General features: G+C 45.7%; 1 protein-coding gene across 4 annotated transcripts in view; it reads left to right on the top strand.

Annotated features, from left to right (window-relative positions):
• The window catches only part of LOC137377354 (ovochymase-2), a 72,504-nt gene that overhangs the window by 16,513 nt on the left and 30,840 nt on the right, over positions 1–25,151 (top strand). For all 4 annotated transcript variants that reach the window (XM_068046949.1, XM_068046948.1, XM_068046947.1 and 1 more), the window contains exons 3-11: positions 1,884–1,975; positions 4,092–4,264; positions 8,694–8,789; positions 10,680–10,831; positions 13,152–13,347; positions 15,214–15,246; positions 17,333–17,429; positions 19,915–20,048; positions 23,082–23,222. In XM_068046949.1, the coding sequence (XP_067903050.1) occupies positions 1,884–1,975; positions 4,092–4,264; positions 8,694–8,789; positions 10,680–10,831; positions 13,152–13,347; positions 15,214–15,246; positions 17,333–17,429; positions 19,915–20,048; positions 23,082–23,222 (1,114 nt within the window). The remainder of the gene's footprint in view (positions 1–1,883; positions 1,976–4,091; positions 4,265–8,693; positions 8,790–10,679; positions 10,832–13,151; positions 13,348–15,213; positions 15,247–17,332; positions 17,430–19,914; positions 20,049–23,081; positions 23,223–25,151) is intronic.

Genomic DNA, 25,151 nt, shown 5'->3' with positions numbered 1-25,151 from the left:
GAATGCATGTGAGAGCAGCAGTGAGAAGATGATCTCAAACAGTGTAGGTGTGAGAACAGAGCCCTGTTTCACACCACTCAGGATAGAAAAGGGGTTTGATGAGGCACCGCTATGCTGAATTGTACCTTTCCTATTGTCATGGAATGAGGTGATGATACTTAGTAGCTTTGGTGGACATCCGATCTTTGCTAGTAGTCTGAAGAGACCACGTCTGCTGACGAGTTCAAAGGCTTTGGTGAGATCAATGAAAGCAACGTAGAGGGGCATCTGTTGTTTGCGGCATTTCTCCTGTAGCTGACGAAGGGAGAACAGCATGTCAATGGTGGATCTCTCTGCTCGAAAGCCGCACTGTGCCTCAGGGTAGACACGCTCAGCCAGCTTCTGCAGTCTGTTTAAAATGACTCGAGCGAAGACTTTCCCCACTATGCTGAGCAGGGAGATTCCACGGTAGTTGTTGCAGTCACCGCGGTCATCTGTGTTCTTATAGCGGGTGATGATATTGGCATCGCGCATGTCCTGTGGTACTGCTCCCTCATTCCAGCACAGGCAAAGCAGTTCATGGAGTGCTGAGAGTATAGCAGGCTTGGCACTCTTGATTATTTCAGCGGTAATGCCGTCCTTTCCAGGGTCTTTTCCGCTGGCTAGAGAATCAGTGGCATCACTGAGTTCCGATTTTGTTGGCTGTTCGTCCAGCTCATCCATAACTGGCAGAGTCTGGGCTGCATTGAGGGCGGTCTCAGTGACAACATTTTCCCTGGTGTACAGTTCTAGGTAGTGCTCCACCCAGTGGTCCATTTGCTTGCATTGGTCAGTGATCATGTCCCCTGATTTAGACTTGGGGGGGGGGGGGCGATCTTCCTGATGGTTGGCCCAAAAGCTCTCTTAATACCATCATACATTCCTCTGATGTTTCCGGTGTTGGAGGCCAGCTGAATACGACTGCATATCTGTTGCCAGTAGTCATTTGCACAGCGCCTGGCTGTTCTTTGCGCAGCGCTTCTGGCTACTTTAAGTGCTATGGATGTTAACTCACTGGGGGCTTTCTTGTAGTTCAACAGTGCAATACACTTAGCGGCTATGACAGGTTCCAGCTCTTCAAAGTGAGATTGAAACCAGTCTGTATTCTGCTTCACATGTTTGCCAAAGGTGGTCATTGCTGAGTCATAGATGGCGTCTCTGATGTGGGCCCACTTGGTCTCTGCATCCCCTGCAGGGGTGTTTTGAAGGGCTTTTTCAAGTGAATTTAGAAACTTATGTAACAGCTGTGGATGTGAAATTCTGTTAGTGTTGATGCGTGGGCGGCCCTTCTGCTTGGAGTGATGTAGCTTCTTTGGTTTGAGTCTAACCTTGCTGCACACCTGGGAGTAGTCGGTGTCGCAGTCCGCACTGTGGAAGCTGCGTGTGATTTGGACACTGTTTAAAGAGGCTCGCCTTGTGATGATGAGGCCCAGCTGGTGCCAACGACGTGATCTTGGGTGTCTCCATGAAACCTGGTGACAGGGTTTAGTATGAAAGAACGAGTTGGTGATGCAGAGGTTGTGATAGGTACACAACTCCAGCAATCTCTGTCCATTCTCATTCATCCGCCAGAGGGGAGATAAGGAGAACTTTTTTTTTACCACAGTGAGTTGTTATGTTTTACCTGAAAGGGCAGGGGAAGCAGATTCAATGGCTACTTTCAAGAGAGAATTGGATAAATAATTGAAAAGGAAAAAATAATCTAAGGCTATGGGGAACGAATAGGGTCAGAGGCAGTGAGGGTGGGACTAATTGGGTAGCACTTCCAAAGAGCTGGCGTAGGCACGATGGGCCGAATGGCCTCCATCTGTGCTGTATGATTCTATGCATGCTGTACATTTAACAGTGTTGGATGTCTTTGGCAGGTTTCTTTGAAACGACGTAAAAACCATTACTGCGGAGGGACGATCATCAGTGAGAAGTGGGTGTTGACAGCGGCTCATTGCATCCGGGACAGGTACAGACACATTGAAGGTTTTCTCCTATCACCAGGAGCTCATTTCATGTCTTAAAATCAATCAAGCAATATTGAAAACCTTCCTGTGATCATATTTCTGTTGTGTCTGCCTTTAAACGTGTCTACTGATGTCTTAGAGGTGTAGTTGTGATGACTTAATGGAAGTAAAAGTGATACATCAGTGGATAGCTTTAAAGGAATAACTTTCTATTCCTTTCTCCTTCATGTGCTTATCTGGCTTCTCCTTAAAGGTATCTATGCTATTCGTCTCAGTCACTCCCTGTGGTAGCGAGTTCCACATTCTCACCGAGCTTCCGGTTGTTTGCCATTTCAACACCCCCCTGCTCTCATGCTCACATCTCTGTCCCGGGATTGCTGCAGTGTTCCAGTGAACATCAATGTAAGCTCGAGGAACAGCATCTCATTTACCGATTAGGCACACTACAGCCTGCTGGACTGAACATTGAGTTCAATAATTTCAGAGCATGATGGGCCCCCCATTTTACTCTCATTTTTAGTTTTTTTTTTTCTTTTCCCATTTTTTTTATTTTTTTGTGTGTTTATTTTATTTTATTTCATCTTAGTTTGTTCAGTTTGCTTACCCACAGTTTTTTTTCATGTTTGTACTTGTGGCTGTTCAGTTTTCGGTCAGTTAACACCCTATCTGTACTAATGCTTTGTCTTTCAACACATCATTAGCATATTGTTTGCCTTTGCTCCATGACCTTCTGGTCAGCTATTCTGTGACCTTGTCCTATCTACACCTTCTCCTTTGTTATCTCTTGCCCCACCCCCGCTTTACTTGCTTATAACCTTTTACATTTCTAATATTTGTTAGTTCTGAAGAAGGGTCACTGACCTGAAACATTAACTCTGCTTCTCTCTCCACAGATGCTGCCAGACCTGCTGAGTATTTCCAGCATTTCTTTTTTTTATTCCACATTCTCACCACTCCACTTAATTTCAGTTTTGAAATTTCCAATTGACCCCCAGCCTCAAAAGCTTTTGTGGGGGGGAAGAGTTCCAGATTTTCACTATCCTTTGTGGGAAGAAGTGCTTCCTGATATCACTGCTGAAGGGCCTAGCTCTAATTCTAAGGTCACTCCCCCTTGTTCTGGACTTTCCCCACCAGAGCAAATAGTTTCAGTATCTATCCCATTAAACACCTCAATTAAATCCCATCTTAACCTCTTAAACTCAAGCGAATACAAGCCTAATCTCGAAAGAAAGACTTGCATTTCTATAGCACCATTCATCACCTGAGGACATCCCAAGGCGCCTTACAGCCACTGAAGTACTTTTTAAAAATATTATCACTTGCAATGTCGGAATCACGGCAGCCAGTTTGTGCACAGCATGCGCCCACAAACATCAATGTGTTAATGACCAGATAATCTGTTTTAGTGAATTATATTGAGGGGTAAATATTGGAGCAGGACACCGGGAAGAACTCCCCTGCTCTTCTTCAAAATAGTGCCGTGTGATCTTTTCCGTCCACTGAGTGGGCAGATGAGGCCTGTCCTCATAATATAACCCCGTTTATTTTATTTAGAGATACAGCACTGAAACAGGCCCTTCGGCCCACCGAGTCTGTGCCGACCAAGAAGCACCCATTTATACTAACCCTACAGTAATCCCATATTCCCTACCACCTACCTACACTAGGGGCAATTTACAATGACCAATTTACCTATCACCTGCAAGTCTTTGGCGGTGGAAGGAAACCGGAGTACCCGGCGAAAACCCACGCGGTCACAGGGAGCACTTGCAAACTCCGCACAGGCAGTACCCAGAAATGAACCCAGGTCCCTGGAGCTGTGAGGCTGTGGTGCTAACCACTGTGCCACCCAAACCTGTCATGGCCCCGAAATCCATGGAAGTGTCGAGTATGTCGAAGTTAAGAACCCCAACCAGCAAAGTTCCTTCTAATTCTTTGTTGTTGTGTGCACTCTATTTATTGCATTGCATGGAATGTCCCAGATTGCCAACACACCCGCACAGCTTAAAGGGAACATTGCCAACCAGTCTATTCGCTGCAAGTTCTACCTGACGATTAAGTATTTCTCCTCAGTTACATGCTGCATTTTTACCCTTGGCTTATTTCGGTTGACCACAGGAATATCTTGTCCGTGTTGAAGGTGACAGCTGGGGAATATAACCTGAAGAACTTGGATAAAGAGGAGCAAACTCAAACGGTTAAACGCATCATCATACATCCCAAATTCAAGGCTGCCTACCCAGTTGAGTATGATATCGCTCTTCTGGAAATCAACGGCATCTTCACCTTTGGTAACATTTAGCTCAGCAACTTTTATTTGTTGACACATTATCTTTGAAGACTATTGTTCTAACATCATGTTCAACTTCATGGTTCTGTTACACTATTGGTTTGATGCTGGTACATACTTGAGACTGGGCAGTACTGAGTTATACAGGCAAGAAAACAAAGGGCTGAATTTTTCCTGTCCGTTGGATCCAGGCTGGAGGTGGGAAGGCTGGATAGATGGCGGGGTAAGATGTCGGGAGGGGAGCTTGACATATTCCTGCCGCTATGGCCTATTGCCAGCGGCAGGGAGCTCAATGACTCGGCTGCCCTTGAGGCAGCCAATTGAGTCACTTAGGTAACCTATTAAGGACCACTTCCCTTCCTCCTTACTGTCACGTGGGTTACTGGAGGGGACAGCCCTCCTTTATGGGCATTTTATGGCCCATGGAGGGGCCCCTCAGTGGCAATGTCTGCCTCTGCAGCAATGGCACCGCCGTTGCACCACGACACCCCCTCACCCACCCCACCCCGATCACTGGGGCCTGTCTGCCTGGCCTCAGCTTCCCCAAAAGAAACTCAATTTCCCTTTGAGGGCTCCTCACTACCCTCTCCCTGGAGCTGCAGCCTCAGCCATGGCCAATGCTAGTGGTGGTGCCGCTGAGATTGCTGAGCTGCCAGCCCTCTGATTGGGATGGCGGCCCCAGTGGTGGCCTCTTAGTTGGCCGCTGCTGGCAAAATACCACCCCAGGGTCCTGCCGCCTGCCAGGGGTCATCTCATACTTTCAACCCCGGCAGTGGGACTTCAATGTCCCCACAAAATTCAGCCCAAAGTGTTCAATTTCTCTTGACCTGAGCAGTGGCTCAGTGGACAGTGCACTTACCTCTTTGTCAGAGGTTGTGGGTTACAGTCCCATTCCAGGTACTTAAGTGAACATCCAGATTGGTGCTCCTGATGCCAGTACTGAGGGGGTGCTGTCCTGTTGGAGATGCTGAATGGCCTGTTTCTGCACTGTATCATTCTTTGAATAACAAAGGAGGCCATTTCTGCAGTTTCATGGAAGAACAGAAAGTGTGAAAATAGATAAGTCCCCTGGGCCAGATGGGATTTATCCTAGGATTCTCTGGGAAGCTAGGGAGGAGATTGCAGAGCCTTTGTCCTTGATCTTTATGTCGTCATTGTCGACAGGAATAGTGCCGGAAGACTGGAGGATAGCAAATGTTGTCCCCTTGTTCAAGAAGGGGAGTAGAGACAGCCCTGGTAATTATAGACCTGCGAGCCTTACTTGGGTTGTGGGTAAAATGTTGGAAAAGGTTATAAGAGACAGGATTTATAATCATCTTGAAAAGAATAAGTTCATTAGCGATAGTCAGCACGGTTTTGTGACGGGTAGGTCATGCCTCACAAACCTTATTGAGTTTTTCGAGAAGGTGACCAAACAGGTGGATGAGGGTAAAGCAGTGGATGTGGTGTATATGGATTTCAGTAAGGCGTTTGATAAGGTTCCCCATGGTAGGCTATTACAGATAATACGGAAGTATGGGGTTGAAGGTGATTTAGAGCTTTGGATCAGAAATTGGCTAGCTGAAAGAAGACAGAGGGTGGTGGTTGATGGCAAATGTTCATCCTGGAGTTTAGTTACTAGTGGTGTACCGCAAGGATCTGTTTTGGGGCCACTGCTGTTTGTCATTTTTATAAATGACCTGGAAGAGGGTGTAGAAGGGTGGGTTAGTAAATTTGCGGATGACACGAAGGTCGGTGGAGTTGTGGATAGTGCCGAAGGATGTTGTAGGTTACAGAGGGACATAGATAGGCTGCAGAGCTGGGCTGAGAGATGGCAAATGGAGTTTAATGCGGAAAAGTGTGAGGTGATTCACTTTGGAAGGAGTAACAGGAATGCAGAGTACTGGGCTAATGGGAAGATTCTTGGTAGTGTAGATGAACAGAGAGATCTTGGTGTCCAGGTGCATAAATCCCTGAAGGTTGCTACCCAGGTTAATAGGGCTGTTAAGAAGGCATATGGTGTGTTAGCTTTTATTAGTAGGGGGATCGAGTTTCGGAGCCACGAGGTCATGCTGCAACTGTACAAAACTCTGGTGAGACCGCACCTGGAGTATTGCGTGCAGTTCTGGTCACCGCATTATAGGAAGGATGTGGAAGCTTTGGAAAGGGTGCAGAGGACATTTACTAGGATGTTGCCTGGTATGGAGGGTAGATCTTACGAGGAAAGGCTGAGGGACTTGAAGTTGTTTTCGTTGGAGAGAAGGAGGAGGAGAGGTGACTTAATAGAGACATATAAGATAATCAGAGTGCTAGATAGGGTGGATAGTGAGAGTCTTTTTCCTCGGATGGTGATGGCAAACACGAGGGGACATAGCTTTAAGTTGAGGGGTGATAGATATAGGACAGACGTCAGAGGTAGTTTCTTTACTCAGAGAGTAGTAGGGGCGTGGAACGCCCTGCCTGCAACAGTAGTAGACTCGCCAACTTTAAGGGCATTTAAGTGGTCATTGGATAGACATATGGATGAAAATGTAGGTCAGATGGTTTCACAGGTCGGCGCAACATCGAGGGCCGAAGGGCCTGTACTGCGCTGTAATGTTCTAATTCTAATTCTAACAGAACTTAACCAGAAGGACCTTCCAGTAACTACATATTTTGAAATGTGTGAGTGATTGTTTGTTAAGGATGCTGATGAGAGTAGAAATATTTATTAAACAAGAAATAATTATCAAGTAATGAGCAGTGAATTGCCCCATGTGCCTTCTGATTGGTAAACCACAATTTATTTACTCATCTCTCAATCACAACATTTGGAATGGGTGCAGCTGTTGAGAAAATCAGTGACAGATTTTGCATCAGATTTCACTCCCTTACTGTCAGGGTGTTCCAATTCAACAGCATTCTTAGCTCAGTTTCTCTGGGTTTATTTTTGTGTTCCTGGTTTCTTTGTCTCTTGATTTTTTCCAGTTCGTTGACGCCTTCCTTCCTTCCCTTCCTTACATCCGAACATATGGAATTGATGGGCAGGCAGAACCACCTGGTCCATCATACTTGCCCCATAACATGATGGAGCGACACGCCTAAACGCTTCTTTCCCCCTGAACCTCAAACTCCCTCCTGCACTCACCCCGGCTATCTATTCAGCTGAGAGAGGCAAAACAACAGAAAAAAAACAGGGCTAATGAGGGAAAAATACACTCTCGAACATTCCTCTCTAACCTCCTAGATTTTGTGCTCAAGAATCTGGAGTGGGACTTTAACCCATGACCTTCTGACTCAGAGGTAAGAGTCCCAACAGGTTTGGCACCAGAAAGAGCCCTACCCACCCTTCACAATGTTGGGACGGGAAGAGGTCACCCACCTAGCGCAAAGGAAGATGGTTGTGGTTGTTGGAGGTCAATCATCTCAGCTCCAGGACATCACTGCAGGAGTTCCTCAGGCTACTGTCCTCGGCCCAACCATCTTCAGCTGCTTCATCAATGACTTTTCCTCCATCATAAGGTCAGAAGTGGGGATGTTCGCTGATGATTGCATAATGTTTCACTCCATTCACAAGTCCTCAAATACTGAAGTAGCCCATGTCCATATGCAGCAAGACCTGGACAACATCCAGGCTTGGGCTGATAAGTGGCAAGTAACATTCATGCCACACAAGTGCCAGGCAATGACCATCTCCAACAAGAGAGAATCTAACCATCTGCCCTTGACATTCAATGGCATTATCATTGTTGAATCCCCCACTATCAACATTCTGGGGGTTACCATTGACCAGAAACTGAACTGGACCAACCACATGGAATACTCTCCACTAGCCTGGATGGGTGCAGCTCCAACAACACTCAAGAAGCACGACACCATCCAGGACAAAGCAGCCCCCTTGATTGGCACCCCCTCCACCACCTTCAACATTCACTGCCTTCACCACCGACGCATAGTGGCAGCAGTGTGCACCATCTACAAGATGCACTGCAGCAACTCACCAAGACTTCTTAGACAGCACCTTCCAAACCCACGACCTCTACCACCTAGGAGGACAAGGGGGCTGCAGATGCATGGGAACACCACCACCTGCAAGTTCCCCTTCAAGTCACACACCATCCTGACTTGGAACTATGTCGCCATTCCTTCACTGTCGCTGGGTCAAAATCCTGGAACTCCCTTCCTAATAGCACTGTTGGTGTACCTACCCAACATGGACTGCAGCAGTTCAAGAAGGCAGCTCACCACCACCTTCTCAAGGGCAATTAAGGATGGGCAATAAATGCCGGCCTGGTCAACGATGCCCATGTTCCATGAATGAATAAATAAAAGTGCTCATTGGTGGTGTCTGGAGTGAGACTGACAACAGTCACTTTGTCCCTAAGGTGGGAATACTACACCAGAGCCAGCAATGACTCCCCTGTATCAGCAACTGAGGGACAGTGATGGTTGGTTGTGTTCTTCCATCGCAGGTGAAAATATCTATCCAGCCTGCCTTCCAAATGAAGATGACACCTTCGATACAGGAACCATATGCACCACCGCCGGCTGGGGACGACTGTCTGAGGGTAAGTCCTTCACCTAACAGGGCATCACACTGGAACTTGGCTTGAAAAATCAATGCCAGGAGTTGACCAGGAATGGCCCGATATTAGATCAGGATCCCAATGTATCTGGTCCCGGCCTAGGGTCAAAGTATCTACAGTGGCCTGTTGGGGGAAAAGTCTTCGCTCGATCCCCAAACATGGCCAATGATGTCAGGGCAAGGCCAGGGGACTCTCACCAAGGCAGTTTGTGAGTTGAATACAGTTAGTTAAATAAGTCTGGAATAACAAGCTTGTATCAGTAATGGTGACCGTGTAACTACTGGTTCCCATCTTGTTCACTAATGTCTTTCAGGGAAGGAAATCTGCCATCCTTACTGGGTCTGACCTACATGTGACTCCATACCCACAGCAATGTGGTTGATTCTTACTGTCCTCTGAAATGGCCTAGCAAGTCAAGAAGGCAGCTCACCACCACCTTCTCGAGGGCAACAAATGCTGGTCTTTCCAGTGACACCCAAATCCCGTGAATGAATAAATAAAAAGCAAAACCTCTCTTTGTCCAGAGTTCCCAAGATCTCAGACTCCAAAGAGGCCTGGTGTAGGCAGACACGACTGTCTGACCCAGTGGCTGTTGTACACGCTAACCTTTGCATTTGTATAATTTGTTCTTTAGATTTTAACTCCCAGGTCTCGATTCCTTGCTCCAACAATGATCCCCCTCCCTCAAGCCTATCAACTATAGAATGGGGGTGGGGGTATGGGTGGGTTGACAAGTCTACGATCAGGGGAGGGCTGGGGGTGAATCCCAATGGTCAGGGGAGGCCCAAAGTGTTCTTGTGGAGGCAACCACCTCTGCTTCTCACAACCTGGATCCTTCCTGCCGCCCATGCTCTCACGAGCATGTCGGGGCGCAAGTCTCTATGATGTCATCGGGACGCGACGCTACCATTTAAATTCGGTCCCCCTGCTCCTTTGGGTTGGGTGACCACCCCATGCCTGAGGTCACGTAACCTTACCACCCATCCCCCACAACACCCCAAATCCTACACCCCTCCACTCATTACCTGCACCATTCCTAGTAGGTTGGAAAATGCAGCAAGTTACAATCAGTCCTGTACTGTTTAAGAGACACTTCCTGTCACTTCTTTTTGCAGACTCTGCAACCTCAAACTGAAACATTTTCCAATTGTACCCTAAAAGCAAACTGGGATCTTATAGGACAGAAGGAAGAGGCACAGGAGGCTCTTCGGCCCATTGTGCCTGTGCCAGCTTTTTGAAAGAGTTATCAAATTAGTCTCACTCCTCCTCTGCTCTTTCCCCATAGGCCTGAAAATTGTTCCCCCTTCCAGTATTTATCCAATTCCCTTTTGAAAGTTGCTATTGAATCTGCTTCCACTGCCCTTTCGGACAGCGCATTCCAGATCATAACTTGTTGCATAAAAACGTTCTCCTCATCTCCCCCTGTTGGTTCTTTTCCCGATTATCTTGTATCTGTGTCCTTGGTTACTGACCCCCCTGCCATTGGAAACAGTTTCTCCTTATTTACTCTGTCAAAATCCCTCATGATTGTGAACAATGGCTATTACATTTTGCCTTCACCTTATCTGCTCCAAGGAGAACAATTCCAGCTTCTCTCATTTCTCCATGCAACTGAAGTCCCTCATCCCTGCTATCATTCTGGTAAATCTCCTCTGCACCCTCTCTAAGGTCTTGACATCCTTCCGAAAGTGTGGTGTCCAGAACTAGACACAGTACTCCAGTTGGGGTCAAACTAGTGTTTTAAATCCAGTGACTTCTTATGAAACCTGGCAGAGATGAGATGGTCGTGGGTGAACCCGATGGACCATCGATTGTGAAGATTGCTGTTGGTGCCCAGTTTTTAGGAATGATTATTCTCGTGCTGTGCTCAAGGTGGAAGATTGCCAAACACTTTACAAGAGGTCCAGCTTCCCATCCTTGATTTCGAGGCCTGCTTAAAGGTGATGCAATCAGTGATAAAACGATTCAAGGGGGAAACACTCATGTGCGCTGGGTTCCCTGATGGGAGGAAGGATGCTTGCCAGGTAAGAAAAAGAATAAGCAAAGTTCTTGCATTTCTGTAGCACCTTCCACAACCTCAGGATGTCTCAAAATGCTTTACAGCCAAAGAAGTCCCTTTGAAGTGCCATCGCTGTTGTAATGTAGGAAACACAGCAGCCAATTAGCACAGAGCCAAGTCCCACAAACAGCAACAAAATAAATGACCAGATAATTTGTATTTTAGTAATATTGATTGAGGGATAAATATTGGCCAGGACACTGGGGAGAACTCCCCTGTTCTTCTTCAAAATAGCATCATGGGATCTTTTACATCCACCTGAGAGAGCAGACGTGTCTCAGTTCAATGTCTCACCTGAAAGGCGACACTGCAGTACTCCCTCAGCGCTGCACTATTGGTCTTGATTTTGTACCCAATTCTCTGGAGTAGGGCTTGAACCCACAACTTTAGGACTCAGAGGCGAGAGAGTGCTACCCATTGGGTCACAGCTAACACCAGTCAACTGTTATAACAATCTTCATGCATCTCAAGCAATAATCCGAACTCCACGAGTCTGCAGAGTGAAAAAGCCTGGAAGATGGGGAGATGGATGGCGCAGTGGTTAGCACCGCAGCCTCACAGCTCCAGCGACCTGGGTTCAATTCTGGGTACTGCCTGTGCAGAGTTTGCAAGTTCTCCCTGTGACCGCGTGGGTTTTCGCTGGGTGCTCCGGTTTCCTCCCACAGCCAAAGACTTGCAAGTGTTGATAGGTAAATTGGCCATTGTAAGATGCCCCTAGTATAGGTAGGTGGTAGGGGAATTGAGGAAAGGTGGGGATGGGGTAGGAATATGGGATTAATGTAGGATTAGTATAAATGGGTGGTTGATGGTCGGCACAGACTCGGTGGGCCGAAGGGCCTGTTTCAGTGCTGTATCTCTAAATAAATAAGGAAACTGAAGTAATAACAGTTATTTTTTCCCATTTCTTCATTCATGTGCATTGCTGGCAAGGTCAGCATTTGTTGCCCATCCCTAATTGCCCTTGAGATGCCCTTGGTGTCTGTAGGAAGACAGATGATAACAAAGGTTAAAGGACCTTAGAGCAGATTGACAAAAAACAATGACAATTGCTTATCCTCACTGATACTGTGCACCTTAAAAAGGCAACACTGGCCTTGGAAGGAGTACGGCACAGATTTACCAAAATATTACCAGGGCACCAAGAGTTAAATTATGAGGAGAGATTCCATTAACTAGCCTTGCTTTCCCTGGAGGTTTGTGGGTGATTTGATTCAGTTTTTTAGGATTTGATAGGGTAGAGAGAGAGGAACCTTTTCTGCTGGTGAGGGAGTCTAGGACAGACCATTCAGGGGAGAAGTTAGGAAACAACTTCTTCATGAAAAGGGTGGTTGAAATGTGGAACTCTCTCCCACAAAAAGCAGTAGATACTAGCTCAAATGATAATTTTAAAGCGGAGAGTGATAATTTTTTGCTAGACAAGGGCATAAAAGGATATGGAGCCAAGGATGGGGTTGAGATTGAATGGCGGAACAGGCTTGAGGGGCTGAATGGTCTCCTCCTGTTCCTATGTTCTTATGACACTTTGTTCCATGGAAGGTGCTGCACTGTAAAGCATTTATTCTTTAATCTGAAAAGGTAATTCAGTCACAAAGTTCAAAGTTGCCTGGAGTGTTGAACAAGGCTTCGGATCTAGGAACATAGAAAGGAACATAGGAACAGGAGGAGGCTGTTTAACCCCTTGCGCCTATTCAACCATTCCAGGAGATCATAGCTGATCTGTGAAATAACACCATATACAGAAAACTGTGTGTTTTTCTACATCAAAACCCATCTGGTTCACTAATGTTCTTTAGGGAAGGAAGTCGTTACCTTGTCTGGGCTACATGTGACTCCAGACCCACAGCTATGTGGTTGACTCTTAAATGCCCTCTGAAATGGCACAGCAAATCACTCAGTTGTATTCAAGAAGATGTGTTACCACCGCCTTCTCAAGGTCAATTAGGGATGAGGAATAAATGCTGACCTTACCAGCGACATCCACATTCCATGAATGAATAAAAGAGAAACAAAAATTATATAGGTTGCTCATCCTTGTCTCTTTGCATAGCATCTCCACTATTAAAGAGAAAAGAAGGGACTTTCATTTCTATAGCACCTTTCACAATCTCAACCTGTCCCGAAGTGCGTCACGGCCAATGAAATACTTTTTGAAGTGTTGTCGCCGTTGTGATGTAGGGAAACGTGGCAGCCAATTTGTGCACAGCAAGCTCCCACAAACGGAAATGTGCTAATGACCTGATAATCTGTTTTTGTGATGTTGATTTGTGTGACTTTTTTTTTTGGAGGGTGATTCAGGAGGTCCCCTGATGTGTCGTGGTGACGGAGGAGCCTGGACTGTGGCTGGAGTGACATCATGGGGAATAGGCTGTGGCCGCAGCTGGAAGGACAACAAAAGGAAATCGCCGAATAAAAGAGGGACTCCCGGGATCTTTGCTAAAGTGAAGGCTTTGAAATCATGGATTCAGCAAAACATGAACAATGGTACAGAAATAGCTTTACCATGCTATTACTGCATCATTTAAAGCGGGATTGGACAAATATTTGAATATGGAATGATATGGGAAAAGGGCAGGGAAGTGGGATCAGTGTCGAAGAGCTCATAACAGCATGGCCTACCTTCTGACTCTGCAATTAGCATCCGTTTCCTTTGCTCCACCATTGGCTGCCTGGCCCCAAATTCTGGAATTCCCTCTCTAAACCTCTCTGCCTCTCTACCTCCATTAAAATGTTCCTTAAAACCTACCTCGTCGACCAAGCTTTTGATCATCTGTCTAAATATTTCCTTATATGTGCCTTGGTGTCAAATTTGCTCTGATAAAATTCCAGTGAAGCACCTTGGAAATGTTTTGCTATATTACAGGGGTTATATAAATGCAAGTTGTTGTTGTTTGTAACACTAATATAGTGTCACTTTTACACTAACGTTTCAGATCAAGTTCAGAGTTGAGCCCAACCTGATTCTAGAGAGAATTGATCTGACAGCCCCTGGTGGTGGCAGTTTCCCACCATTTTGGAAAAGCCACATGGATTATAGCCGTATTACCCTTTTGTTGGTGTTTACAAAGCTCGGCACTGAATTTTGATTCCTCTCTGCCTGACTTCCACCAGCATTGGGTGTTTACCAAGGCAGACAGTCCTGGGAGCTGGCTACAGTTGCGCCTCAAAAGTCAAAATAGATCCTGTTACAAGTTCACGTGCAACTGTCACCAGAATGCTATTTCTAGGTTCAGATATTTGAGCCAATCAAGCACGCAAGTTTATGTCCATGTGTGCACACTTTGAATTATGGCAGGCAAGTGTTACAAAAACAAGACGGTTCATTATTCAGATCAATGTGTGAGACCCATCCTTGAGCTATTTTCTGGGACAGAAGCAATTCTGAATTCAACTGATATTCCTAGGAGCCAAAGGTTTCCAAAATCACTCTCAATCATTAGATTTCCCGAAGCCAAACTCCCTTACAGCTCCAATTTTTAAAAAGTATGAGTTTCTATAGTGTATTTCATGACCTCAGGACATCACAAAGTGCTTTACAGCTAATGCATCTACAGCTAATACAGCTAATTACAGCTACAGCCAATTCTCAAATTGCAAAAGAGGGATTTGAAATCACATTCTGCAGATTATTGCTCCAGTAAGTGTTTCCGTTTTGTGGTATATTACTTTCTGCAGATAACTGGACTGGACTGCCAGACTAACCTCTCACTTTTCTACAAGACAGTTGGGCACAACAAGTATCAGAAGTGAGCTAATACTCATTAGATCCCACTTCCGCTCAGATAGCAGGGACTGGAGTCACTGGGAGAGGAGGAGGTGTGGGCTGGTGCTTTGGGTAGGGATAACCTATTCGTATACAGCTGACAAAACGGTCTGTACCCTTGGGGTTTCCCCACCTTCTCCTCCACATTCCCAAGCCAAAAGATCCTTCTCTTCTTTGCCAGATGTTTCATGCTTGCCTCTCCCTCTGTTTTACCTGTTTACACCTCCTCTTAGACCCATCTATTGTTTCTTTACTTGGACCAGTATCATTCTGTTTGTCTTGCACCATCATCCCTTTCATCATTTAATCTCTCCTGCCTTCCACCCTATCACAGACCTTCCTCTTTGTTCTTCCTTCCCCTTTCCCTGCCTCTGTACTTGCTTAAAACTGGCCATGTCTCTAACCTTTTCCAGTTCTGATGCATGTTCTTCCACCTGGAATTTTCTCTCTCCATGGATGCTGCCTGACCTGCTAAGTATGTCCAAAATTTTCTGGTCTTATTGCACTCATGTCAATCTTCAGCTATTGTTTGTTTTAATTAAGATAATGTCAGACAAGAGGACTAATATTTATATTTTTTATTGCAGAAATAAAAGGACACAGCAGATCCATTTTATCTGGTATGTGAAAACGAGTTGGTAATAAACACTAAGCTCTAGAATTCCCTCTCTAAACCTCTCTGTCTCTCTCTTCTTGTTTAAGATGATCCTTAAAACCAAATTCTTTGACCAAACTTTTGGTCGCCTGTCATAATCTCTCCCTATGTGGCTCAGATTTGTGAAAGGGAAATCATGTTTAACCAAGTTAAATGCGGAAAAGTGTGAGGTGATTCACTTTGGAAGGAGTAACAGCAATGCAGAGTACTGGGCTAATGGGAAGATTCTTGGTAGTGTAGATGAGCAGAGAGATCTTGGTGTCCAGGTACATAAATCCCTGAAAGTTGCCACCCAGGTTAATAGGGCTGTTAAGAAGGCATATGGTGTGTTAGCTTTTATTAGTAGGGGGATCGAGTTTCGGAGCCACGAGGTCATGATGCAGCTGTACAAAACTCTGGTGAGGCCGCACCTTGAGTATTGCGTGCAGTTCTGGTCACCGCATTATAGGAAGGATGTGGAAGCTTTGGAAAGGGTGCAGAGGAGATTTACTAGGATGTTGCCTGGTATGGAGGGAAGGTCTTACGAGGAAAGGCTGAGGGACTTGGGGTTGTTTTCGTTAGAGAGAAGGAGGAGGAGAGGTGACTTAATAGAGACATACAAGATAATCAGAGGGTTAGATAGGGTGGATAGTGAGAGTCTTTTTCCTCGGATGATGATGGCAAACACGAGGGGACATAGCTTTAAGTTGAGGGGTGAAAGATATAGGACAGATGTCAGAGGTAGTTTCTTTACTCAGAGAGTAGTAGGGGCGTGGAACGCCCTGCCTGCAACAGTAGTAGACTCGCCAACTTTAAGGGCATTTAAGTGGTCATTGGATAGACATATGGATGGAAATGGAATAGTGTAGGTCAGATGGTTTCACAGGTCGGCGCAACATCGAGGGCCGAAGGGCCTGTACTGCGCTGTAATGTTCTAATTCTAATTCTAATTCTAATTCAAGTTATTGGAGTTCTTTGAGGGTGTTACATGTGCTGTGCATAAAGGGGAACTGGTGAATGTACTGTACTTAGATTTGCAGAAGGCATTTGATAAGGCACCACATCAAAGGTTATTGCAGAAAATAAAAGCTCATGGTGTAGGGGGTAATATATTGGCATGGATATAAGATAGGCTAGCTAACAGGAAACAGAGAGGCATAAATGGGTAATTTTCTGGGTGGCAAGATGTAATGAGTGGTGTACCACAGGGATCTGTGCTGGGCCTCAACTTTTTACAATTTATATAAATGACTTGGATGAAGGGACCAAAGGTATGGTTGCTAAATTTGCTGAAGACACAAAGATAGGTAGGAAAGTAACTTGTGAAGAGGACATAAGGGGACTACAAAGGGATATAGATAGGTTAAGTGGGTGGGCAAAGATCTAGCAAATGGAGTATAATGTGAGAAAGTGTGAAATTGACCACTTTGGCAGGAAGAATGTAAAGGAAGCATACTATCTAAATGGTGAGCGATTGCAGAGCTCTGAGATGCAGAGGGTGTCCTAGTACATGAATCGCAAAAAGTTGGTATGCAGATACAGCATGTAATTAGGAAAGCTAATAGAATGTTATTGTTTATTGCGACAGGAACTGAATACAAAAGTAGGGAGGTTATGCTTCAGTTATACAGGGCATTGGTGAGACCACATCTGGTGTACTGTGTACAGTACTGGTCTCCTTATTTAAGGAAGGATGTAAATGCATTGGAAGCAGTACAGGGAAGATTTACTAGACTAATACCTGGGATAGGCGGGCTGTCTTACGTGGAAAGATTGGACAGGCTAAGTGTTTGAGTGTCTATATCCAAGGCAAACAGGATGCACCCTTTGAAGCTGGTTGGCTCCCTCTCCATATGGTTGTATCCAATGGCAACCAGAATGCACCTTCTCGATAACTCCTGAGGTTTGCTTGATCTTAAAGCAGTACTGATCCTTTGCTGACTTAAAGACACACTGCATACATCCCGAAAAAAACCCACCAGGATCATAACAATTACCCACTGAGCTATGGCTGAAATCAGCAAATGATGAATAAGTAAGTTGTTTAGTGACAGTCATTGTGTTTCTTCCAGAGGCAGCGACCTGCAGCGTAAGTGATGGCACGTTAATGGCAGTAGACGGTCGTCTAGATTTCCCGGAAAGCCCACGTCTATACTATGAAAACAATGAGTGAGTATCACAGCTCTCAAAGTCTAATCAGAATATCTCAGAATCCAACCACTCCTCGGAGAAAAGCAGCAGAGGAGCCCAAGATTTCCAATTCCCCCAAATTCTCAAATCGCCAATTCAGCAGAAAACTACCCTCTGCCTCCGAGTGTCAGGTGAAACCCCTTCCTATCTACACATTCCAGGCTGACAGTCATGTGGCAGGCGTCAGTTTGCAGATAGTTTGAAACTAGGAATTTCTTTCATGTGAAGTCACATTTCTGTTCCACTGCATGTTTTAAAAATTTATTCTTGGGATGTGAGTGTTGCTGGCAAGGCCCAGTATTTATTCCTCATTCTTAGTTGCCCCTTGAGAAGGTGGTGGTGAGCTGCCTTCTTGAACTGCTGCAGTCCATGTGGGGTAGGTACACCCACAGTGCTGTTAGGAAGGAAGTTCCAGGATTTTGACCCAGCGACAGTGAAGGAACAGCGATATAGTTCCAAGTTGGGATAGTGTATGACTTGGTGGTGTTCTTTCACCTTTTTGCCCTAACTTGCCTGTAATTTTACCTGTCTCTATCTGGTAGTAAAGAAGGATCCAGGAGGTGTAGGTCTGCTGACTAGACCGCTTCCTTAACAAGAGCTCAATTGACTAAGGGTTACAGGAGACTTAGAGTCATTTACAATCATAGAGTCATTTACGGCACAGAAGGAGGCCATTCGGCCCATCGGGTCCATAGAGGTTATTAAAATTATGTCAGTTTTTTTCATTGGGAAAGACTATTTGGTCTTGTTGGTGGAAGGGCCAAGAACCAGAGGACATACATTTAGAGTAATGGTCAAAAGAACCAAAGATGCCATGAGGAAAATCTTTGGCCGGAATCTAACGTTCCCCCCCCCCAGGTGTGACCTTGGAAGTGGAGGGGGAGGCATAAAATAGAGTGGAGGTTGGGGGCGGTGCCATATACCCATTGCCTACCTGCCTCTGGTGCTATTTTACCAGCAGCGGGGGAGATGGAAGGTGGCCCACCCACCCTGAGACCAATTGATGCCCTCAAGTGGCCTCAGGGCCTCTTCCCGCGGCTGTTGGTATTTTACCAGTGACTGATGGGCACCTCAGCATCTGAGGAGGCCGCCTAGTAATACATGGTGGCCTCCTTGCGGGCTGGGGGTGTGCCCTCCTGATTGTGCACCCTGTGCCCTACAGAGGGCCCCTCAGCAGCCTGGGCTGCCCCCGCTGAAACAACCCCTCCGCCCTATACTCCGACTCCACTCTACCTTGCTGGGGCCTAGCTGATTGTCCCCGGCGAGGCCCCACACACTTACCTCCATTCCGGAACCTCCGATATTGTTGCTGATCCTGGCTGGGTGCAGTCCCAGCAGTGGCCACTGCTCCCAGTGGTGCTGCTGGGACTGAAGAACTGTCGGCCCTCTGATTGGCTGGCAATGCTTGGAAGCAGGATCTCCTGCTTCAGAGGGGCGGAAGACCTGCCCAGGATCAATTAAGGGCCTGAGCCACACAAAATAGCAGCCATTTTAAATTTCGGGCCTTATTACTCAGTGAGTGGTTAGGATCTGGAATGCACTGCCTGAGAGTGTGGTGGAGGCAGATTCAATTGGGGCTTTCCAAAGGGAATTCGATAAACACCTGAAGTGAAAAAAATTGCAGTGTTATGGGGAAATGGCAGGGGAGTGGGACCAGCTAAATTCCTCTTGCAGAGAGCAAGCACAGACTCAACAGGCCGAATGGCCTCCTTCTGAGCTGGAAGCATTCTATGTTTTCTTGATTTTTTGAGTGATGAGGGGTCAAAAACAGAGTGGGGAGGTAGGTTAGACAAAATTTCTTGACTCACATTTTGCCACAGGGAGTGGCTGAGGGCTGTTTTGGATTGTTCTAGCATAGAAATGGCACACGATGGGTCGAATGGCCCCCTTCTTTGCAGGAAAATTACATGATTCATCTCTGCAATTTATTTATTTAAAATAAATGAGTTAATTTCTTCCCCCCCCCCCTTAAAACACTGGCAAGAGGAATTTGAGACAAACGCACAAACCAATTACCCACACCATAATTTCAATGCCTCAGTCTTTGAACATTAATGAACAGCTAACTTTAATTTGCAGCCAATTGTATGTCACCTGATCTCAGCAGTTGGCCCACTGATGTTTAATTTCATGGTAACAATGCTACATAGATAACAGACAGATGGGGAGATGAGGAGAACTTTTTTCACGCAGTGAGTTGGTATGATCTGGAGTGCACAGCCTGAAGGGATGGTGGAAGCATATTCAATAGTAACTTTCAGAAGGGAATTGGATAAATACTCGTAGGGGAAAATTTTGCAGGAGTATGGGGAAAGAGCAGGGGGAGTGGGACTAATTGGATAGCTCTATCAAAGAGGCGGCACAGGCGTGATGGGCTGAATGACCTCCTACAGTGCTGTAAGATTCTAGATACTCAATGACACTTTGGTCAGTCTTACGATGGGAAACATCTTTTTAAAACCAGAATTTGCCTGTGGACTATCTCCGTCCCAGAAGGAAAGCACATTTTACTGGAATTTACACAGTTCGATGTAGAACCCGGAACGTTCTGTGGAAACGACTATCTCTCTGTGTATGCCGAACAGGATGAGCTTATCGGTGAGTGGCACCTTAAATAATTCCATGCAAACCTCTTAACAGACGAACTCAGTGAATCTAATTTTTAATCATAAATATCAAACTAGTAAAGCCAATTCTATGGCTTGCATTGTGCATCGCTTTGCTGTGATTATTTGCATAATTTGTTTGTTCTGTTTCAAAACTGCACCTGCCCAATTGCAGACCACGAGGTACCAATCTATCGTCAACGGTAACACAGATCCTGATGATAGTACATCGATCACCAATCTTACACTCTGCCTTGATTTCCTTCTCCAGTGTTCATTTGCTATCTTTCCGTTTTGGGCTTCTCCAATACTGGTCTCTTCTGTATCTGCCAATTTTACTCGCTCCATCTTTGGCGGCCATGCCTTCAGCTGCCTGGATCCCAAGCTCTGGAATTCCCTCCCTAAACTTCTCCACCTCTCTCTCCTCCTTTAAGATGCCTCTTGAAACCTACCTGCCTAATATCTCCTTATATGGTTCGGTGTCAAAGTTTTTTATGATAATGCTTTTGGTGAAGTGTCTTGGGATGTTTTATTATGTTAAAGGTGCTATATAAATGTAAGTTGCTGTTGTTAAAAGCAGTACTTTGAGATACTCACCTGATCCACTCTGCGCCATTTTATCAGGTGCGTTTTGGTCAACCGGTGCAGTCCTTGAGACCCCAGGCAGGCGGGTATCTCATTGAAATGCGAAAGTTATGGTTCTAACCCTGGGTTTTGTGGGTGGTACTGTGTGCTGACCATGCACTGGGTGGGGGAACCATCACCATGTGGATGCAGAATCAGAAGAGGTCTGGTTAAGTGCTCTTAAAGTTCCCCATGTGGGCCAGGAGTGGCAGGGCTGTTCCTCCGGGCCCTAGGAGGGCACCACAGGGTCCCATTTGCCCCAGACTTCAGCTCATCCCCCAACCATACTTACGTCTGTATTCCCCTCCCGCACTCTCACCCCCACACACCACAGATCTACTTACAGGGCCGAGGGGGAACTGTTCTCGTGGGTCCCAGGCAACTGCCGCCTGCCTTGCTCACCTCTCCCTCACGCAATTCCCGCCTCGGGTTCCCAGCATAACCAATGTAACTGAGTTAAAATGGCGTGGCCTTCAGACTGGCGAGCCTGACCTTTGTGCATCGCACCTCCCCTCCCTGCCTCCAGTTAAAAACAGGACTGTGCACTGAATGGCGGTAAAACTCCTCTCGCAGGGCCATGCAAAATGGCCAATAGCAAATCAACAATGGAAATGAAAACCAGAAGTGCTCCTGTTTTGCTGTCCCTCATTTTCCGCCACAGTCCACGATGGATTCCTAAACCTTATGGATCATAAAATCATATTCAAACTTAAAATCTATAAAGTAAAAGTTTTGCATTTTTATAGCGTCTCTTACGAGTGCAGGATGCCCCAAAGCACTTTACAGCCAGTGATGTACTTTTGAAGTGTAGTCACTGCTGTAATGTAGGAAATGTGACAGCCAATTTACATACGAACAGACGAATTAGGAGCAGAAGTAGACCATTCAGCCCCTCGAGCCTGCTCCACCATTCAATAAGATCATGGCTGATCTGTTTGTGTTTTGAATTCCACACTCCCATCTACCCCTGATAATCTTTGATTCACTTGCCTAACAAGAATCTATCTACCTCCACCTTAAAAATATTCAATGACTCCACCTCCACCACCTTCTGAGGCAGAGAGTTCCAAAGTCGCACAACCCTCAGAGGGAAAAAATTTCTCCTCGCCTCTGTCCTAAAAAGGCAACCCCTAATTTTAAAACAGTGCCCTCATGTTCTGGACTCCCCCCACCCCCCCCCCCAAGAGGAAACATCCTTTCCACATCCTTCCTGTCAGGACCGTTCAGGATCTTATAAACTTCAATCAAGTCTCCCCTCACTCTTCTAAGCACCAGTGAATACAAGCCCAATCTGTCCAACCTTTCTTCATAAGACAACCCGTTCATTCCAGGTATCAATCTAGTAAACCTCCTCTGAACCACCTCCAATGCATTTACATCCTTCCTTAAATAAGGAGACCAAAACTGCACACAGTATTCGAGATGTGGTCTCACCAATGCCCTGTATAACTGAAGCATAACATCCTTACTTTTATTTTCAATTCCTCTCATAATAAAGGATAGCATTCCATTAGCCTTCTTTATTACTTGCTGTACCTGTATACTAACTTTTTGTGAGTTATGCAATCGAACACCTAGATCCCTCTGCGCTCTGGAATTCTGCAGTCATCCTCCGTTTAAGTAATACTCTGCCTTTTTATTCTCCTGCCAAAGTGAACAACTTCACATGTTCCCACATTATACTCCATCTGCCAGATTTTTGCCCATAATTTAGCTGCCATGCATCGCTTCCCTCATCTAAGTCATTGATATAAATTGTAAAAAGTTGAGGCCCCAGCACAGACCCCTGCGGGACTCCATTCGTCATATCCTGCCACTCAGAAAAGTAACCATTTATGCATACTCTCTGTTTTCTTCCAGCCAGCCAATCTTCTATCCATGTTAATGTGTTACCCCCTCCACCATGAGCTCCTACTTTGCACAATAACCTTTCATGTGTCACCTTGTCAAATGTCTTCTGGAAATCCAAGAACAGTATGTTAACGGGCTCCCCTTTATCCACAGCGCATGTTACTCCTTCAAAGAACTCCAATAAATTGGTTAAACATGATTCCCCTTTCACAAAGCCATGCAAATTTGCACACAGCAAGAGCCCACAATCAGCAAAGTGACAATGACCAGATAATCTGTTTCAGTGATGTTAGTTGAGGGATAAATATTGGCCCAGGACACCAGGAAGAACTTTCCTGCCCTTCTTCGATGTCATGGCCATGGGATATTTTACATCCACCCGAGCAGGCAGATGAGGACTTGTTTTAATGGCTCAACCAAAAAAACGCACCTCTGACAGTGCAGCAATCCATCAGCACTGCACTGGGAGTGTCAGAGTGAAATGCTCAACCTTTGGCTTTGTGAATGTTTATGCTGAGTCCCTGTAATAATTAATTCATTCTCTTGCCAGGTACATTCTGTGACAGAATCCCTCCTGCACCTCTTCTGATCAGCATCAACACCGTGACACTGAAATTTGTATCTGATTTTAATAATTTTGGAACTGGATTCTCAGTTCAATACAGAGCAGTGGAGCCTGGCACATTGAGAGGTATCTTTCATCAATTTATACCGAATTTGTTTATTGATAATATTGTTGGGAGCTTTCACGACTCAGGTTGATAGATTTTTCTTTGATAAGATTTTCGTCCACTCCTCATAAACTTGAGATCACTCAAAACTCTGCTGCCCGTGTCCTTACCGTTCCCCTGTCACCCTGCGCTTGCTGACCTACATTGGCTTCTAGTTAAGCAACATTTCTCATCCTTGTTTTCAAAATCTTCCATGGCCTCGCCCCTCCCCATCTCTGGAATTTCCTCCAGCATCACAACCCTCCGAGATCTCTGCACTCATCTAATTCTGGCCTCTTACACATCCCTGATTTTCATTGCTCCATCATTGGTGGCTGTGCCTTCAGCTGCTTAGGTCTGAAACTCTGGAATTCCCTCCCTTAACCTCTATCTCTCTCTCCTCCTTTAAGATTTTCCTTAAAACCTACCTCCTTGACCAAGCTTATGGTCACCAGTCCTAATATCACCTTATGTGGCTCGGTGTAAATATTCGTTTGATAACACTCCTGTGAAGCACACGTAGGCATTTTACTTTGTTAAAGGTGCTATATAAATGCACATTATTGGGTCTCGAGGGATGTACAGCAAAGTCATAGAGTTATACAGCACAGAAACAGGCCCTTCGGCCCATCGTAAATAGAGTTAATCCATGATCAGTTGATTGATGAAACCGGCTGAATGGTCTCCTCCCATTCCAACAATGTGTGAATTGAACTGAGTCACTCCTGGGTTCACTCCTGGTTTGGTTCAGTTCACACAGGCTCCTCTGAAGCATTGTCTTATTCCTGGGTTTAATTAGCCATTCAAACTTTTTGTGGTGGGGTGAAGAATGCAGGTGGAAGCTAAATTTCTCTACCGCAGTAGTGAACGACTGCCCGTCTAGCACTTCACATGTTTCCTTTACCCATTGAATGGGCTTTCAGGTTAACCTTCCACCTAAAAGGCAGCCCCTCCAACAATGCAGCACTCTCTCAGTCCCCTGCTGGAGTCTGTAGACTGCAGGCCCATGTTGTGGAGTGAAATTCGAATCCACGACCATCTGACTCTGAGACAAGAGTGCTAAACACTGAGCCACGGCTGACACAGAGCCAGACGTATTGGAAGTGGAGGTGTCACCATCTTAGCTGACTGAATTGCCATCATTACCCAATGTTAGGGGGAAATTTCCCTCTTGGGATGAACCTTTCACGCCAGGTTATGAAATTGCACCCTCGTAGCACATGTCCATGAGGGCCATGTTGAAAAAAAACTCTCAAAATGTGTTCCTGATAGATGGGGCTCACCACCTCAACACAAGGTTGTGTCAACCATGGCTCAATGGTAGCACTCTTACCTCTGAATTACAAAGTTTTGGGTTCAAGCCCACTCCTAAGACTTTGAGTGCAAAATCTAGGCTGACGATCTTAGTGCATTACTGAGGGAATACTGCACTGTTGGAAGTGTTCTGTTTCAGGTGAGACATTGAAGCAAGGTCCTGTCTGCCCTCTGAGGTAGACACAAAAGATCCCATGACACTACTTTGAAGAAGAGCAGGGGAGTTCTATCCCAGTGCCCTGAGCCAATATTTATCCTTCAACCAACATCACTAAAAGAGATTATCTGGTCATTATCACGTTGCTGTTTGTGGGAGCTTGCTGTGCACAAATTGGCTGCGCGTTTCCTTTGATAGAACAGTGATCAAGTTTCAAAAGTTGGAACTTGCTACCATAGGGAGTGGTTGAGCGAATAGTATAGATGCATTTAAGGGGAAGCTAGACAAGCATATGAGGGAGAAGGTAATAGAGGGTCACGATGATCGATTTAGATGAGGAAAGATGTGAGGAGGCTCAAGTGGAGCATAAATGCTGGCATGGATTGGGTGGGCTGAATGGTCTGTTTCTGTGCAGTATTGCCTATGTAATCCTCTGCAC

Source organism: Heterodontus francisci, chromosome 14 (assembly GCF_036365525.1).
Source record: "Heterodontus francisci isolate sHetFra1 chromosome 14, sHetFra1.hap1, whole genome shotgun sequence".
Lineage (NCBI taxonomy): Eukaryota > Metazoa > Chordata > Chondrichthyes > Heterodontiformes > Heterodontidae > Heterodontus > Heterodontus francisci.
Note: the sequence above shows the minus strand (reverse complement) of the source record. Positions and strands in the feature narration are given on the sequence as shown.